The 14,053-nt window shown below is 39.3% G+C and overlaps 1 protein-coding gene across 3 annotated transcripts; it reads right to left on the bottom strand.

Annotated features, from left to right (window-relative positions):
• Nucleotides 1–834: 834 nt before the first annotated feature.
• On the bottom strand, nt 835–12,897 carry phyh (phytanoyl-CoA 2-hydroxylase). Of its 3 annotated transcripts, none has more exons than XM_060903652.1 (9): nt 12,699–12,897; nt 10,622–10,677; nt 10,402–10,512; nt 9,365–9,533; nt 8,445–8,526; nt 8,165–8,346; nt 3,166–3,315; nt 1,689–1,823; nt 835–1,556 (listed from the first exon to the last, which is right to left on the bottom strand). In XM_060903652.1, the coding sequence occupies exons 1-9, from the start codon at nt 12,765–12,767 to the stop codon at nt 1,503–1,505; spliced, it is 1,008 nt and encodes a 335-aa protein (XP_060759635.1). In that variant the 5' UTR covers nt 12,768–12,897; the 3' UTR covers nt 835–1,502. The 3 variants fall into 3 exon arrangements, with proteins under 3 accessions (XP_060759635.1, XP_060759638.1, XP_060759639.1); XM_060903655.1 differs by having other exon boundaries at nt 837–1,556; nt 10,622–10,653; XM_060903656.1 differs by lacking the exon at nt 12,699–12,897 and adding an exon at nt 12,340–12,450 and having other exon boundaries at nt 837–1,556; nt 10,622–10,653.
• Between the last annotated feature and the right edge of the window lie 1,156 nt (nt 12,898–14,053).

Raw genomic sequence — 14,053 nt, 5'->3', positions numbered from 1 at the left:
TTTATAGTACCCTTAAATGCAGTTTGGTTGAATTCTTCTCCTGGCTTTCTCCACACAAACACTCTACCATCAGCTCCATCCAAGTTAAATTTGGATTTAGCTGAAAATAATACAGTGCTCCAGAACCTGTGGTCTTTCTGTGCATGTGCAAATTTCACCCTTATTTTTTTTTTTATTCTTGAAGCCAGTGAATTGTTTTCTCTGGATTTCTCTCCATCTGTAACCATTCTCATTGATCCTGCTTTGAATAGTTTGTGTTCTAGTTGCATCTGGTCTTTCTTACTGATATCTGAAGCAATACTTGCTGCTGTTTCTTGCATGATTTTCCTCACAATTACCCTGTCCAGTGTGCTGGTGGTTTTTCTGCCTGTAAACTGCCTTTTAACTCTTTTGCAAAGTCTTGCTGATCTGGTTAACAAGAGTGGCCTTCTTCATGCGAATAACTGATGCTAGACCTTTTCTCAAAGCTTCTCTCCCCTTTCCTAGCCATTTTTAAACACTACTTTTTACCAGCTGGTCCCAAGGTAATTTACAGTGGTGCTTGAAAGTTTGTGAACCCTTTAGAATTTTCTATATTTCTGCATAAATGACCTAAAACAACATCAGCAGAGTTTCACACAAGTCCTAAAAGTAGATAAAGAGAACCCAGTTAAACAAATGAGACAAAAATATTATACTTGGGTCACTTATTCATTGAGGAAAATGATCCAATATTACACATCTGTGAGTAGCAAAAGTATATGAACCTTTGCTTTCAGTATCTGGTGTGACCCCCTTGTGCAGCAATAACTGCAACTAAATGTTTCCGATAACCGTTGATCAGTCCTGCACACCGGCTTGGAGGAATTTTAACCCATTCCTCCGTACAGAACAGCTTCAACTCTGGGGTGTTGGTGGGTTTCCTCACATGAACTGCTCCACTTAAAATTACATTTATTTTCACACAATTACAAGAAAATATATTAATTACAAAGCATTTAAAACCATTTAAAAAATGTAAAGAAAATCTATGATAAATTTCTAATTTGCATACTACAAGCACAACTAAGTGAAGATAAAATTAGCAGAACTTCTTAACAGGCCCATGCTTTCAGTTTAAATGTGGACTATGCACTTAAACAGAAAACATTTTGCCTATTGCACACAGATTACATTCAGCTTCCATCTGACTACAGTGATGTACAGCATTGTTCATGAACCTTGTCTGATTAAAGAAGGCACAAATTTCTCTTTACGTAAAGCTCAGACGTACTTTAACTGTCTATACACACAGCATGTGCAATTATCTGTTGAACATCAGGCCTTTTTACTACATTAGAGTTATTTATTGTAGCTTTGAAATGGGAATACTACATAGCTTTGTACCCATATTCTACACCGTTACCGCAGCATTTCGATAGCTTTATTGTTTAAATCATAACCTCCTAGACAACATTATTACACACTGTTTAGTGATGTCAGTTATTCTTCTGTGATGCAGACACTGAAGTGGGAAATAAGGATCACAGTGATGTCCTGTCTCCTTGGACCAGGCGTCCCCTAATTGCCCAGGAATCCTGCAATCACAAAATAACACAAGATGAGAATACACCCATGATGCATAAAAAAGCCACACACATTGTACTACACCTGGATGTGCCACACACTCAGGTCATGCTGAGCTGGTTAGTGCAGCCCAGGAAACCAACCTGAAAGGAAAGAGTGACGTCATCCCCAACTCTTTTGAGAGCCAGCTCTTCCACTTCCTTACTAATATTCTCCTGAGTTGTTCCTTTCACATCAATGTAGTGACAATCAGCACTAGCATAGTGACAGGAGATGGCCTAAAACACACACACAGCATTGATTACTTACAGAGTGAAATGACTCGCGTTGTAATGAAGTGTAACAGTGTTTAGACCCAGTTCACTACACAAACAAAATGAAAATTATTCCTTTAAAAAAAATACCCATTATATTTTTAAAAAACCTCCACACCATTCTTGACAACGTTGCCTTACTGAGTGAAAAGTGTCTGCTAAAAGTGAAGTAGGCAGGACTTGAGTGCCGTCATGCATTCATTAATGTCACTGTACAAATAAATCTAACTGATCTCAGCTCCACAAACAGTGTCAACTGAGGTAACAAATTTCATATCATACTCAACTACATATGTTGCCAGGTTTTTCTCATCTCATCTCATTATCTCTAGCCGCTTTATCCTGTTCTACAGGGTCGCAGGCAAGCTGGAGCCTATCCCAGCTGACTACGGGCGAAAGGCGGGGTACACCCTGGACAAGTCGCCAGATCATCACAGGGCTGACACATAGACACAGACAACCACTCACATTTTACACCTACGGTCAATTTAGAGTCACCAGTTAACCTAACCTGCATGTCTTTGGACTGTGGGGGAAACCGGAGCACCCGGAGGAAACCCACGCGGACACGGGGAGAACATGCAAACTCTGCACAGAAAGGCCCTTGCCGGCCACGGGGCTCGAACCCGGACCTTCTTGCTGTGAGGCGACAGTGCTAACCACTACACCACCGTGCCACCCCATATGTTGCCAGGTTTTTGCTAGAAAAAAATTAGACGACATTTCTTATTTCATTAGCAAAGATTACTTAAATACAACAATCATAATAAGGAGACTTGTGTTATAATCAGGCTTTACTCACACAAAGATTACTGATTGACTCATGATGTTGTTTTAACCAATTATGGATGTGCACAATGTTACCAATCAATGCACTTTATTTCCACTTGGAAAAATATCCCTGTCTATATGGAACTGAAGCCAAACAAGCAGCAAATGAGCTGAAATAAGCATGGGAACACATGAAAGATGATGGACACGATAGAAATGATCCAGTACAATCCAAGTGAACAGTGACATTTTTGCAGTTTTGAACACATACTGTAGAATTCAAATTCTAAATTTAAAAATATATTCAAATTTTTTTGTATAATTGTATATATGAACTTATCAATAATTTAGCATTATTCTTATTGTTTGTTAATTTTAATGGATGAATATGTAATTCAGCTTTGTGCTGCGATTTATTTGTCAATAAAACTAAACTATATAAACTATATATAAACTGGATATGAAAAGGGGGAAAAAGAATCAACTAAATGAGGACAGTGCAGAATATCAGACTCAATCCAAGGACCATTTTTACCTTTCGAAATCCCTGCGTTTTGTTCATTCCTGAGCCGTGAATAAGCAAAGGATGAAAAAAAACAGTGTCTCCTTTTTCCATTTCCAAGTGCACTCTGGGATGGTTGGGGTTGTAGTTCCTAATGCCATGGTACATCTTGTTCACCCCACCCTGAAAGCAAAGAGAGGAGCTTTATGTATTCAGAGGGAACATCATTTACACACACACTCGGAGACAACTACATGAGAAATCCCTTACTTACAGCGTCTTGCAAAAGTATTCATCCCCTTCAGTGTTTGTCCTGTTTTGCTGCATTACAAGCTGCACTGCAAAAAAATGAATTTGAGGAGAAAATTCCTTAATACTAGTGAAATTATCTTGCTGCATGGACAGATAATTTTACTTGACAAGACATCTTGGAATAAGTTGGTTCCAACTTAGAACTAGGTTTTAATAACCTCAGAGTTGGTATCTTGTATTCTTCTACACTGCAAAAATTATACCTTAAGTTAGAATATCTTGAATATAGTTGAAACGATCTAGCATTTCCTATTAGAAGAATACAAGACACCAACTCAGATTATTAAAACTAGTTCTAGATTGTAACCAAGTTATTCCAAGATGCCTTGTCAAGTAAAATTATCTGTCCATGCAGCAAGACAATTTCAGTAGTATTAAGAAATTCTCTCCTCAAATTCAGTTTTTGGCAGTGTGGAATTAAAATGGATTTTTGGAGGGTTAGCACCATTTGATTTACACAACATGCCTACCCCTTTAAAGGTGAAAATTGTTTGATTGTGATAAACAATAATTAAGGTGAAAAAACAGAAATCTGGCATGTGTCCCCCACCAAGTCACTACTTTGTAGAGCCACCTTTTTCTGTAATTACAGCTGCAAATCTCTTGGGGTATGTCTCTATTAGCTTAGCACATCTAGCCACTGGGATCTTTGCCCAATCCTCAAGGCAAAACTGCTCCAACTCCTTCAAGTTAGATGGGTTGGGTTGGTGTACAGCAATCTTTAAGTTATGCCATGGATTATCAATTGGATTGAGGTCTGGGCTTTGATTAGGCCATTCCAAGACATTTAAAATGTTTCCCTTTAAACCACTCCAGTGCAGCTTTAGCAGGATGTTGAGGGTCATTGTCCTGCTGGAACGAGAATCTTCATACCAGTCTCAAATCTCTGGCTGACAAACAGGTTTTCCTCCAGAATTACCCTGTATTTAGTGCCATCCGTCTTTCCTTCAATCCTGACCAGCTTTCCTGTCCCTGCACATGAAAAACATCCCCACAGCATGATGTTGCCACCACCATGTTTCACTGTAGGAATGATGTTCTCAGGGTGTTAGGTTTGCGCCACACACGGCATTTCCCATGATGGCCAAAAAGATCATTTTTAGTCTCATTTGACCAGAAAATCTTATTCCATGTGTTTGGGGAGTCTGCCACATGCTGCTGGACAAACTCCAAACGTGTTTTCTTAAATCAATGACTTTTTCTGGCTACTCTTCCATAAAGTCCCACTCTGTGGAGTGTACGGCTTAAAGTGGTCCTATGGACAGATACTCCCATCCTCGGTGTGGATCTTTGCAGCTCCTTCAGTGTTCCCTTTGGTGTCTTTGTTGCATCTCTGATTAATGCCCTCCATGTCTGTGAGTTTTGGTAAGCGGCCTTCTCTGGTCAGGTTTGTAGCGGTGACACGTTCTTTCCATTTTGCCATAATGGATTTAATGGTGCTCCCTGGGATATTCAAAGTTTGGGATTTTTTTTTTTATAACCCAAGCCTGATCTATACTGCTTCACAACTTTGTCTCTGACCTGTTTGGAACGCTTCTTGGTTTTCATTTTGCTTGCTTAGTAGCGTTACAGAGTCAGGGTCCTTCCAGAACAGGTTGATTTATACAGACATCATGTGACCGATCATGTGACACTTTGATTGCACACAGATGGATCTTAATCACCTAATTATGTGACTTATGAAGTGAATTGGTTGGACCAGCTCTTATTTAGGAGCTTCATATGAAAGGGGGTGAATACCTATGCATACTCCACATTTCTGTTTTTTCATCTTAATTATTGTTTGTGTCACAATTTAAAAAAAAAAAATTGCACCTTTAAAGTGGCAGGCATGTTGTGTAAATCAAATGGTGCTAAACCCCAGAAATCCATTTTAATTCCAGCTTGTAATGCAACAAAACAGAACAAACACCAAGGGGGATGAATACTTTTGCAAGACACTAATATTTAAAGCTACGCTGTGTATACTTTTGGGGTTTTTAAATGGTACAAAAATGCTGTTGGGAGCTACTTGCAGAGGAACACTTAGTAACATGGGTTGTATTGCCACAGTGTTACTGTGCACTCAACATTCTCACTATTCATTTGGGTGCACTTGTCTCCATTACTGCAAGCCAACAAACATACTGTGGTTAATAGGAGCCCGATGAGGTAGACATGACTGTCATGCCATGAATTTACATTGTAATGCAAAATACATGATTAGCCCAAGTCAAGTTTATTTGTATAGCGCTTTTAACAATAAACGTCGCAAAGCAGCTTTACAGAATTTGAACGACTTAAAACATGAGCTAATTTTATCCCTAATCTATCCCCAATGAGCAAGCCTGTGCTGATGGTGGCAAGGAAAAACTCCCTCAAACGACATGAGGAAGAAACCTCGAGAGGAACCAGACTCAAAAGGGAACCCATCCTCATTTGGGCAACAACAGACAACATGACTATAATATTAACAGTTTTAACATGACGTCAGTTTCATTGATGTTATAAACTCTTCATTGATGGAAACTTGAGTGCAAAACTGTTCATGACAACTGCAGTCCTAAAGTTAGAAAGTCAACTGGGTCATTACATGCCAAATCAACAAGAGGTTATGCTCGACCATCTCAGATTTCAATGAAATTTGGAGGGCTCAGAGATACTATTAAAAGAAGTTAATCCCCAAAACTTGAGCTTCCTATCACCAATAGTTTCAGAGATACAGGCATTTGAATTTTTCGATTTTTTTGTTTTTTTGCTCAAAACATACATATTTCAAAGTGCAATATAATATTTATTATGCAAGATAGAAACCTAAAATTTTGCACAGAGAGACTCAATGTCTTGTACTACAAGCTTCAACTTAGAATTTCAATGGTCATTGTATATTAGATGGTGATTTTAACAAGGAAATTAAAAAGACAAATTTGCATTTTTTGCATTTTTAACTCATTCTGGAAGCTTGCCTGTGGCAGTAATGCTTAAACTAAGAATGTTATTCAAATCTACACAGAAATATCTACCAATTTCAGTTTTACCAAGTCTCCACTATTCCTAGTTTGTCTGTAATAGGGTTTTGAAATTCGCCGATTTCTAAAACATGCCATTTTCAGTAGCAAGAAATCCAATGTGGGATAGCAGTTAGGAACTTGTAAATTTTTTTCAGTAATCCCCAAGACCCATATTTTATATTTCCAAATTTTTGTTCTGTGTCTCAAGTATTTTTAAACTACAGGGGTTTAAAAAATCCATTTTCACCAAATTCGAATTTTTGATATATTTTCATATAACTGATATTTGAGGGTTAATAAATGCTTCAATAAGGCTCAAGTAGGTTAGGAGACATGTTTCTTCCTCAATTTTAAATAAAATTTCAATTAATGCTCAGTATTAATTATTTGTAAATTGATTTTAATCCAAGACTGTGTAACATTAGCAATCAATGACCAGCTATTGTGTACCAGTCAACAGCCAGCCTTATCAATATCAACACAGCACAATAGGTGACCTTTGATACCAGAACAGGTGGCTCATATCTTATAGTTTTAGAGTCTGTAAACTGCATACTTGTTCAGATAACATTATATTGCTTGGATTATATTAAATACATTGTAATACAGAGCACTGAGAAAATTTACCAATGTTATTAACTGAATGTGTTTCTTTGCAAGGATTGGATATTTTGAATAGTTGACTAGGGAATTTAATTGTAGTTGCTTTCAATTTGAGATCAGTATAAATGAGTTTGTTCTTAGACATCTAGAAATGGCTGAACTTCCTCCCTGTTCTATAGGAATTGGACTAAAGAAAGATTCTGACTGCCATAAACTAACATACAACAGAAATTGTAAGTTAAATACACTCTCTCAGTATAGTTTGGAGCAAATTTCATTAATTAATAAAATTTCATTTTAGAACGTAAAGTTTCTTCTACTCGTTGCAGCTTTGCTTTGCCATATGCAGCTTTCTGTTTGTGGCTATACTTGGCAATTTTCAGTGGAGAGCAACCAATTGACGCAAGGCTTTTGTCACATGGGACCGTCCTCCACAGGAGTGAAGCGATGAGACTCCAGACAGACACAGGGCACCAGGATGGATCAGGAGCAAAAGAGGTCAGCATCTCGATCTCAGGACTGACATGTAACTCAGAGGGACAGATTTTTTTTTTTGGGGGGGGAAAGGGGGGCCACAGGTTGTTAGGTATGCCCAGTGTCACCTGAATAAGTAGGAACAGTATACATATTGCACTGAGTACAAGCAGGGACTCCGGCAACTAACTATGACAGCATTACTAAAAGGAGAGAGCCAGGAGGTAACACAGGCATGATGGAGCCCCGGGACATAAAGCAGCAGCCACTACACCGTCAACAAACTCAAGTGAGCAAGCGAGTGGGGGACTGACAGCATCCATACATCCCAGTTTACCAAAACACTATGTCTGAGGACCCTCCAGATCTACACCTTTACCTCATAAACACCATTAACAAAAGGCTTGACTAAACAGATTTGTTTTCAGCCTAGACTTAAACACTGAGACTGTCTGATTCCCGAACATTACTTGGAAGGCTGGGCTTGGAAGCCCATTTTTAGCAGTTTAAAGAAAATTAATCTGCAAATTCTAAGTACCATTATACTGCTCAAGTCGGAAGTTATTAACAACTATTTAATTACTTAGCTCCTTCTGTTTACCACTGCTATTCATTCTTATAGAGCCCTTCCAAACCTCATCCCTTTCTCTCACCTCCCACTCTGGGTAGTTGTGCTCCTGCAGGGTCCCCTTGTGGGTGCCAGGCAGCACTACCAGGCAGCCATTCTGGCGGGTTACTTTCTCCATTGATGTCCAGGCACACACGATGCGATCAGCTGGTCGGAATGGGAAGTAGTGCAAGTCCTGGTGCATGGGGTGGCGAGAGGTCTTCTTTCCTGCGCCACAGCATGCACAGCTATACACCATTGTTCTGAGATTATATATATATTGATTAAAAAAAATTGATGTGCATGTTAGTAGGTGTGTATGTTACCTGTATCAGGGGGTTTGTTGATGAGCATGGTGTGCATAGCCATGATGTTGGGGCCCGTGAAACACTCTACATATTTTAGGATCTGTTAAAAGTACAAGCCAAATTTGTTATAATGCACATATTCTTCCCAAAATCAAAGATCAAATAAAAAAAAAAAGAAAAAAAAAAGACAATACTTAACACTGTCTGCCTTAAAGTGCATATCACAGGTAAAGTCAGGAGCAAGATCAATGTAATTCTCCTATTTTATATTAAACTTTGGTCAAATATCTGTCACATTTTGCATTTTGTGCAATTTTTTCCCCTTGCGCAATACCAGAAAAATTCAGCTGAAATCAAGCCATTTGAGGTGAATTGGTCCACCTCTGAATAAACTTGCCATTTGGATTTCCCGGGAAACATTGATTTTCATGAATCACGTGCGGGATGCCTCCCTCTGAATCCTACGTCAGCACTGGTTTGTTTATGAGAAAACGACCTGGTGGTTTTCTGCAAATTTCTTTAATGTTATCACGCAATTATTAAAATGGTTAACAGATGTATCATAGGAGGGTGTAGCAACACCAATCATGATGGGATTAGTACTTATCGTTTTCCAAAAGACCGGACAATGAGAGAGAAATGGGAGCTCTTGGTCTACACAGGCTGTGCACTGAAACTGTGCAAGCTTGCACAGCCTGCTGGCGCTTCCGCAGATAACGTCACGAATCTGGCTCCAGACTCCCTTGGGATTTTTCCAGACGCTTTTTGTTATTTTATTTTTTTCTGCTGTAGACGGATGGCCTTGTGCAAAATTAACCTTCTGGATGAGTATGTAAAGGGACATACTTTCATATAAAAAAAATCAAATCGGTCCAGAATATGCACTTTAACCTACTGGAGGTGCAAACATCATAGTGTTTGTGTGTAAATGGGTGAACCTGAGGCAGAGTGCAGTAGCGGAACAGCTCCGGGTCCTCTTGGAAGTCCTGAAGTTTAGTCACAGCCTTCTCCCCCTGCACAAACTCAGACTTGGCAATGGACACATCTCGCATTATTACCAAGCCAGGAATCTTCACATCTCTTTTACAAATATGCTCAAACTCTTTGCTGCAGGTACACACACAGATTCAAGAAATAGTTGTGTTTTTCAGGTCAGGCATCATATTTAAAAAAACACTCAATTTGCATAAAATGAGCATGTGTTACAAAGTAAAACAGAGAAACAAAAAGTGTGTATGTACACTTTAACTGGTGTGTGCAAAAAATGTCAAAAAAAAAAAAAAAAGCTGAACATTTTTTGAAGAATTAAGTAATCCAATCTGAGTTCATAGACACTCTGGCTTTTTTTTTTTCAGTATGACTGAAGCTTTTTCCTGGATGACGGATGATGGGCTTTTCAGAAGTTTTCAAATCTCCTTAGGAGTTTGGAACCGAGACCTGAACAGCAGAGGGATAAACTGAATCTAACCTGCCTCAGTTCTAAGTCACTTGAATAAAAGTGTCCAAATGAATCACATTAATGTAAAATGTATTTACACAATCCCTGTTCCACATCAGGTACTATAGCGTACTGACTCCAGAGCTTGCAATTTGATGAACAACAATTATGCTGCCACCTTGTGTTCACCATAAAGGTTTCAAGATTAACAGCAATCTTGGTCAGACTTTTCCAACGTCATAAAACATTTCCATTATTTCAGATGACATCAACCCTGACACAATCACCCCACTTGGTAAGGCTTGGGATTGTACACTTCAGTTGACTGACACATAGCATGTCGCAAGTGCTTCTCTGTAAAACCCCATGCATTTCTAAATAATGTAAATTTCAATACTGCAAACGTTCAGAACTGGCGTATCCTTTTCCTGCTGTCCTCAGCGGCACCTCTGTTTTTACTAAGCCTTAAGGAAGAAACCAGTACAAAGGGTCACTTGAGTCAGCTTATGTAGTGTGCATGTGGAATGCCAGTCTTGCCTAAATCTGTTGATGTCCTCTTCAGAAACCAGGTTTTTAATCAAAATGAAGCCATCTTCTTCATAAGCAAGCCTTTGCTCTGGAGAAAGCACATCTGTATCAAAGGTGTACCTACAGCCATAATAACACAATAGATGCAAAAGATCATCACATGTCCAAAAAAAAAAAAAAAACAGTTTATGTTTTGCAACAGATGTGTCACTCTAAGATATGTACTTACTGAAGTGCTTCAGGATGGTGATATGACAGGTTCTGTGCAGATGTAAAGGATGTACACTTTATTACAAGTATTTAAGGAAAATCAATATCTACTCTTATCAGAAGGCAAAATACAGGTAGTCGTCGACTTACGACCTACGCGGCTTACGACCAATCGACTTTACGACCGTCTGGTTATGACTGGCAAGTGTTTCCCAGCTGAGCTAGCTGAGCATACGACAGTTTCTGCCCCAGCTCCCGGCAGCGCCTCTTGCCGCGTACAACAGTTTCCGCCCCAGCTCCAGGCACATGCGCAGTCTCTCTCGCGCTCCCTCGCGCACTCCGTCATACAGCTTCCGCCCCAGCTCCTGGTTTATGAAATGAGCAAATCCTCCCGCCAGCCCAAGCGCTGCAACAGCTGATGATGACGTAGACGACCCACAGCCAAGCACCAGTGATGCCGGTGGTCACTAAATTTTGTATTTTGCCATGTTTTACATTTGTATTTTGTATTTTCAAACTAAAATGTTTTCTATTTTTCACACCTGTATTTCGTATTTTTTGTTTTGCACATATTAAACGAATTGTACTGTACGCAGTGTAGTATGCAGTGTTTGACTTCAACCAAATAATGAGCCAAGGTAATTAAATAAGAAAATGTTGATAAAATAAGACTTTAAGATGATTACAATATCATTACACATCACAATATACTTAGGTTCATTTAACATAAGTCGACTTACGACCAGATCGGTTTACGACCGGTCAGTCGTAACCAAACGACCAATACGACCGTCTGGTTATGACTGGCAAGTGTTTCCCAGCTGAGCATACGACAGTTTCTGCCCCAGCTCCCGGCAGCGCCTCTTGCCGCGTACAACAGTTTCCGCCCCAGCTCCAGGCACACGCGCAGTCTCTCTCGCGCACTCCGTCATACAGCTTCCGCCCCAGTCTTCGAGTTCACAAAATCCTCAAATCTCTCCATTTAAACTACAGCTTCAACTGTCCCAGAATATAAAGATGTTCCAATTTTCTGGGGCGACGACTACCTGTACAGATACTCGCTCACAGACATGACCTCTGTCACCATTTTTCCTGCCCCGTATCTGGTGATCAGCTCAATGGGTCTTCTGGGATAGATTCTCATGGCTTTGGTTCAGAAAATCCTAAATATGACATTTATGTAAACTAGGATTTTTCTTCAAATAATCTTAATAGGAATATGTCAATTCTCCATACCTTACCTTTGTACTTTCTAATAAAAATTAAGACTATTTAAAGATTCACCAACATCTAGTTCTTGCTTCTGCCAATAGAATACCATGTTTTTAAACAACAAAACAATACAAAAGGAACATTTTTTAATATTAAAATTTCAATCTAACAGTCTGTGTGAAACAACTGTCAATTTGATTAAAATAATATTTGGAGGTTTAATTCATCAATAACTTAACATTCAACAATAAGTTAATACTCACAATTATATTAGTTTTTAATCTAAGCTCATTTAATCAAGTCTTCCAGTTCACAAAATCCTCAAATCTCTCCATTTAAACTACAGCTTCAACTGTCCCAGGATATAAAGATGTTCCAATTTTCTGTTTAGAATTGAACAACCTGATATTATTGAAAACATTTCAAACATGAGTTCACTAATTTAACATTACAGTTAGGACCTGCGAGATGTATTTCTGCCATACTGACAGTATGTAAAGCCCTATTCACTGTTACTGTACATACCCTTGGGGAAATCCTGGTTCTGTTACTCAGTACTGTAGGGTTTTGAGTGACAAGGTTACATTTTTTTTGCAAAATAATAGCATGCTTGTTCAAAATAAATAAAAGGTTCTCGCCATCTGTCAGAAAAATAACGCCACAAACTATCTATTTCTACACAACTGCCAGAATGCAGAAATTAAAGCTATAGGGCAAAATATACTGTCTGGACTTTTCTTGTATAGCCGGCCTCGGCCTGTCCAAGCCTCGGACTCTGCGGCGCATCTGTCACCGGGAGGCACGCATGGACCCTGGGGGAGTCCTCCACCCAGCTGTCCCAAGAAGCCCCGTGTAAACACATTAACCGAAATATGAAAGGATACTACGCTAAGACCGGAACGGTCCAGGTGGTTCAGGACAACTTTCAGTCTGTCTGCCGCCCGTAGAGCCATGTTAACAGAAAAAAATATATATATTAAAATATTTTCCCTGGAACGTCTTCTATGAGGCGATTAGCTTGTAGCTAATGTTTGCAGTGGACCGCTAACACTGCTTATGTAACGGTGTCAAAGTACACAACAAGGTCAGTGACACTGTGTGCTACTGCTAGTCACTCAACCCATTTGTTATGGACGTTTTTAATAATAATAATAACTAGAAAAGCACTCGGAGAGCGCAGACCTCCGCCAAAAATCCTTTAAAAAAATTCCGGGATCCAGACGGTGATCTGGATCACCACCAAAATTTAATGGATTGTTACTTGTGCCCAGTCACACCTCTGGGAAAAATTTCAGAGCAATCCGTTCATTACTTTTTCCGTAATGTTGCTAACAGACAAACAAACCAACGCTACCGAAAACATAACCTCCTTGGTGGAGGTAATAATAATATTAATCTTTTTCGCGGTCCAAATCCTGCGCTCTGATTGGCTGGCGAGCGGGTGCGTATCCTACGGTACCCCCCGGTTACGGTATACCGAGGAAGAAGCCATTTGCATTACAGCCGTGAATGAGGATTCAAAATAGCATTAATTTTACAGCATGGATAGCGATAACAACAGTGTTCACAGCTAAAGCGAGTTTTACTACCCTGAGGAAGACAAAATAAAAGAAAACATTTCAGGAGAAAGCTAAAAACCTCTAACTTGCTAACAGTTTGATCTCATTAGTTAATGAGGCCCATTTTGGACCATGTTATCCTCGTCAGGGGTTAAATTGGGCCGGGGCTGTCCGGGGCTGAGCCCCGGCACATAAGCTCGGAGCTGATGGCATATGATCACGCACACATCAAAAGCAACAAACCCTTTTCACGATTTTCAGTTCTGAATAATTAAATATCGTTTTATTAATCAATAAACCCATGACTTTTATGAGACAGATCATAGTTTTCCTGATAACAAGACGACCTGTCAAAGCTATTTAGAACAGAACTTGCGATCAGAGATTCTGGTTTCTGGAACACTGCGTGGGTTGCCAATTCCGCTTTTTATAAGCGACTTTGGGTTTCTTTTTTTGTGAGCTCGCTTTAAAAAAAAATCAGAAGTCGTGGTTTGCGGGTTTTTGGGCTTGTGTTTCAGCGTTGTGACTTGTTTATAATTTTCTCCGTACACCGTCTCCCCTTTTACCTGCATACGATCCAATCATTATCATATTTTTTATTATTAAAAACAAGATATCAAATAATACTGAAGAGGGGAAAAAATAATACTGATCTAAATATGTTTTTTTATTTTTAGACA

This window comes from Neoarius graeffei, chromosome 21, assembly GCF_027579695.1.
Source record: "Neoarius graeffei isolate fNeoGra1 chromosome 21, fNeoGra1.pri, whole genome shotgun sequence".
Lineage (NCBI taxonomy): Eukaryota > Metazoa > Chordata > Actinopteri > Siluriformes > Ariidae > Neoarius > Neoarius graeffei.
Note: the sequence above shows the minus strand (reverse complement) of the source record. Positions and strands in the feature narration are given on the sequence as shown.

Excerpts from the sequence above, each read along its gene's own strand:
- phyh (XM_060903652.1), bottom strand. The coding sequence starts at position 12,767 with ATGGCTCTACGGGCGGCAGACAGACTGAAAGTTGTCCTGAACCACCTG. Across the intron at positions 10,513-10,621 it reads CACCATCCTGAAGCACTTCA|GTACACCTTTGATACAGATG; the intron begins GTAAGTACATAT and ends TTATGGCTGTAG. Across the intron at positions 9,534-10,401 it reads GAGGACATCAACAGATTTAG|CAAAGAGTTTGAGCATATTT; the intron begins GCAAGACTGGCA and ends GTGTACCTGCAG.